Genomic DNA, 4,277 nt, shown 5'->3' with positions numbered 1-4,277 from the left:
GCACATACCGGAAGTTATCTTTGCTTTGTCCTGCTGACGGACCTGCACACAATTTTCGTCTTCAAGCCTCGTTTTGAAACTCTTTACTTCGTATCGAGTAAGTATCTGTTGTATTTGAAGGCTTTATACTGTGTGAGACAAAGATGTTTAAAAGAACAGAACTTACCGTTGAAGAAAATACTAAATTGTGCTTACATTAACTAGCTTGCTAACCTACTGTTAGCCAGAAAGCTATTGGAGCTAACGCTAGCATGCTAATTCTGTCCAAATAGCAAGGAATCTATTACTTTTTGGCTTTTGCTTTATTACCCAAGCAATTTTACCAGTATGAAAGCATTGAATTAAAACAGTAAGCCAACGAGGTAACTGCTAGATAACTTGTTATTCTTACAATTATATTGGTTTCCATGGTTCATAAATTAAATGATTGATGTAACTTAGTATTTTATTGGTGCACCTAGAAGGGATTCCTACCAGCCTCTGCATGAAATGATGTTAGATTCTGACTTTTTTCTCCATCTTTGGCCAGAGCCTCTGGGATTCCCACCTCAGTGAGAATGACAGACAGATACAACATCCACAGTCAGCTGGAGCATCTCCAGTCCAAGTACATTGGGACAGGCCATGCCGACACCAGCAAGTGGGAATGGCTGGTCAACCAGCACAGAGACTCTTACTGCTCCTACATGGGACATTTCGACCTTCTCAACTACTTCTCCATCGCTGAGAACGAGAGCAAGGCGCGTGTCCGCTTCAATCTGATGGAGAAGATGCTGCAACCATGTGGGCCGCCGGCAGACAAACCTGATGATGCCTAGATGAGATTATTTTGGGATGTGTATGTTTTTACAGTTTGTTTTTTTCCCCCAGCGTTTTTTGGACACCCAACTTGATTTCTGACAGACAGTTGCCATGTTTCTACTTTTCCCCTAATGTTTCAATGCAGACCAGACCTTCAGAGTTCAGCCATATCACAGCCATATAAAAACGGAAGATACCTAGATCCAGAACATCATTTGGACCACCTAAAACACTGTTTCTTGCTCCTCGCAACTTTCTAAAGGCCTCCTTCAGGTAAATTTGCCACTGAGGTTCTGAAAAAGTAAAACGAGGGTTTTAAGCAATCCAAGCAGCCTTGATCAAGACTGAAACCTTCACCAGACAAGATAACAACAATGTGGTGGTAATGGCTACATTAGAAGAGGATGGGAAGCTTTTTCTGTCTTGTGAATTGTATTGCCTTGAGTTTTTTTCTGTCATACATTTTATTTCTCATTTTGATAACTGGTGTAGCCTTATCCTTGATTGAAATTCCTGCTCTTGAGTCAAATTCAAATTCCTCTTTCTCCACATTGCCCATGCCACTTCTATGATCACATCTACATATTATTTTGATTTCTGCTTGTTTGTGGACGCTGTTGGATTGACCCATAGGCACCTACTCATTCATTACTATGTTATGGTTTCTTCAAAAAAGTCTGTATCCAAACTAGATTTTGATTTGATTTCTTCAATTCTACAAGAATTAGACAAATTATTAGACTTATTCTGTAGCAATGTGCAGTCCAGAGTAGGTGGCTCTATCAGGCCTGCATGTTTTTATTTCATAAGTTAAGACTCAGTAGCATAAGCTTGTGTTGATAAAAGGTCATGTGATGCTACATGCTAGGAAGGAATGCGTTCAGTTCCATTTTTGTACTGTTTATTAGATTCATATTTCACAATAAACTTATCAACAAAATAGTGTTTGCTTTTAAGATGAAATCCATAGTCAGTGTGTGGAAATGTAAAATGGAAGCCAGAACATGATGAACAACCTAGAATACAGGCAGAGACACAGTAAGGCCTGAGGCTTACAGGCCTGAACACCAGAGTGCGTCAGACTCAGTATGAACCATTCTTCTCTCTGCTGTCTGCGCCCTTCATGTCCCGGCTAAACAAGAGTGAATCTCATTTCTTTGGCCTTGCCGATTAGACAAGCTCTTTGTCTAGTACGCCTACACAGTCTCTTAGACATGTACACCATATTCAAGTACACACGCACCTGTGCCCAACTGTCCGCCCACACAGACACACACAAATCAGCCTGATTTGCTGTGCCTCACTGTTCTCTGTCAGGTAGAGTCAGACACAGTTTATAGTGGGTACATTTTATAGCCAAGTGTTTGATAAGTATTGAACTGTGTACAGAGCAGAGAAACATTGACAGTGTGTGAATCACTCTCAAGTCAAAGCTGAATTCAGTCAAGGGAAGTAAAATGAAGAGTTAGGGTGTGTGTCCGATCAGATTTTCATGGCTGATAGAAGCAAAATTTCATGGTCTGGTATGTTTCATTTATGTATCCTCAAAAGGAAATTATGGCAACATTCAAGAGCGTAAAATAACTTTTGGAGTGATGTCAGAGTTCACCATGACACAGGTTAAACACTGCCAGTCTGACTCATCAAACAGATTTCAGGCTACAGGTGAAGGAAATGATTCGCATAATAAATTTGAACCTAACAGTTCCTTTGATGAGGAGATTCAGGTAGTTTAATATGCCATGATAAATGTTTTTATTATGTAAATTGCCCCGGGGCTGTTAGAGAAGGATAGATTTTTAAAGCCACAGTCAATACAAGAGCAGTAGGCGCTGCAGTTTGAGTTGCTGACTCCAGGTAATATATCAGTATATATACTGCTGGCCAAATACGCACAAAAATACACACACACACTTGGTGGGAGAGGATGTTATGTATGAGTCATTGTTGGATTGAGAGATTAATCCGTGGGTGCCAAGGAAGTTCTTGTGTTGTGCGTCGTGAGTGTGTGTGGAAGCGAGAGACAGATTCTGTGTGTGTTGGAGTGTTTCTCACTGGGTAAGTCCTTGCCATCTGTCCTCGCTGTGAGAGCCATGGATACACCGCTGCCAAGTCAGGCGTGAAAGCAGCGTGAGGCCGCTCAGTGCACATTCTCTCTCACACACACACACACACACACACTCTCTCACATAAACCCGCTTGTCTTGTTCTCTCTGCAACACGCGTGTGCACACGAACAGACGTCTGCTGCCTGGTTTCCAGCTAGTGTTTTTGTTTATCATGTTTCATTTGCAGTTTCTATGAGCCAGTGGGTGAGCCAGAGAATCCCAGAGAGGCTCCACCATGCAGCGCATGCAAAAGAGCCGCGGTGAGACATCACCGAGACCCAAGTGTGAGTGGGAGTGTGGACAAAAGGTCAAAAGAAAAATATCTACTCAAATTCAATATACCCTTCTGTGTATCAGTGAGTAATTGAAGGGGCACTGCTTTAGAGGTGGACTCACCATCCTCACTATTTCAATGGTAATAAGGCTGGTAGGTGGGTGTACTCTGAATCTATATATATGCTCTCGACTACGGCTGCAACACTCCATCTGTATGTGCAGCATGCTGAGAGGAGCATATACTGTACAGGTCTTTTACAATCTCTCCTCCAACGAGGGGGGGGTGGGGGGGGGGTGGGGGTGGGGGGGTGTAAACATTTCTGATTGTGTTGTATTGTTTATTGAGATTAACTGAGCTGAGTCGAGGTAAAGGGAACGAAAATGTAAGGCACAACACTCACTCTGTAGAAAATCTAGATTGCATTAAAAACATGATGTTGGGTATTGTTTATTGAAATGTGATTAGATGATTAGCTGAACAATGACTTAAAGGTTGTCTGCTCAGTCTCCCACACCAACAATGTCCATCTTAAGGTTTGATCATATTATTGCCACTTGATTTTAATTGAAAGGTAACTGATTTGTCAGTGAAGCTGATTTGTAAACTTTGCAGCTGCAGTTTTATATATGCGTTCACTTTTTTGTTAGGGGACGGCAGAGTGCTGATAAAATGGAAAAGCAATGTAATTGAAGCAGCTGGTACTCCTATCTAAAAGATAGCCTTCTGGGGCACAGTGACCATAAATTTCCGGCCTGCCTGCCAACACACAAACACTCTAAAGCCATTTATCTCTCTGCCAATCTAGATTTCTCTCTCCGTCTCTCTCTCTCGCTCTCTCTGTCAACAATTAGGGACATGAAATGACCTTTTTTTTTTTTTTTTTTACATTTTTAAATTGTCCTTTCATAATTTTAAAGAAAAAGTGCAGTTTCTATTCAGTCATGAATGTTTTGTTGAAATCTACAAAACTGCAAACAAATAAAACTTGCAGAAGTATGATACAGCAGTTCTTGTGTTATATGAGACAAACTGGAACAAACAGGAATACAAATTTAGCTAGAACTTTCTGTGCAGACTAAAACAAATATGTC

General features: G+C 41.1%; 1 protein-coding gene across 1 annotated transcript; it reads left to right on the top strand.

The window, feature by feature from the left end:
• Window positions 1–972, top strand: sf3b5 (splicing factor 3b, subunit 5). Its single transcript, XM_071896015.2, has 2 exons — window positions 1–97; window positions 530–972. The coding sequence occupies exon 2, from the start codon at window positions 558–560 to the stop codon at window positions 816–818; it is 261 nt and encodes an 86-aa protein (XP_071752116.1). The 5' UTR covers window positions 1–97; window positions 530–557; the 3' UTR covers window positions 819–972.
• Window positions 973–4,277: the final 3,305 nt, after the last annotated feature.

The sequence above is a fragment of the Centroberyx gerrardi genome, chromosome 15 (genome assembly GCF_048128805.1).
Source record: "Centroberyx gerrardi isolate f3 chromosome 15, fCenGer3.hap1.cur.20231027, whole genome shotgun sequence".
NCBI lineage: Eukaryota > Metazoa > Chordata > Actinopteri > Beryciformes > Berycidae > Centroberyx > Centroberyx gerrardi.
The sequence above is the reverse complement of the archived record's forward strand: the minus strand, read 5'-3'. Positions and strand labels throughout refer to the sequence as shown.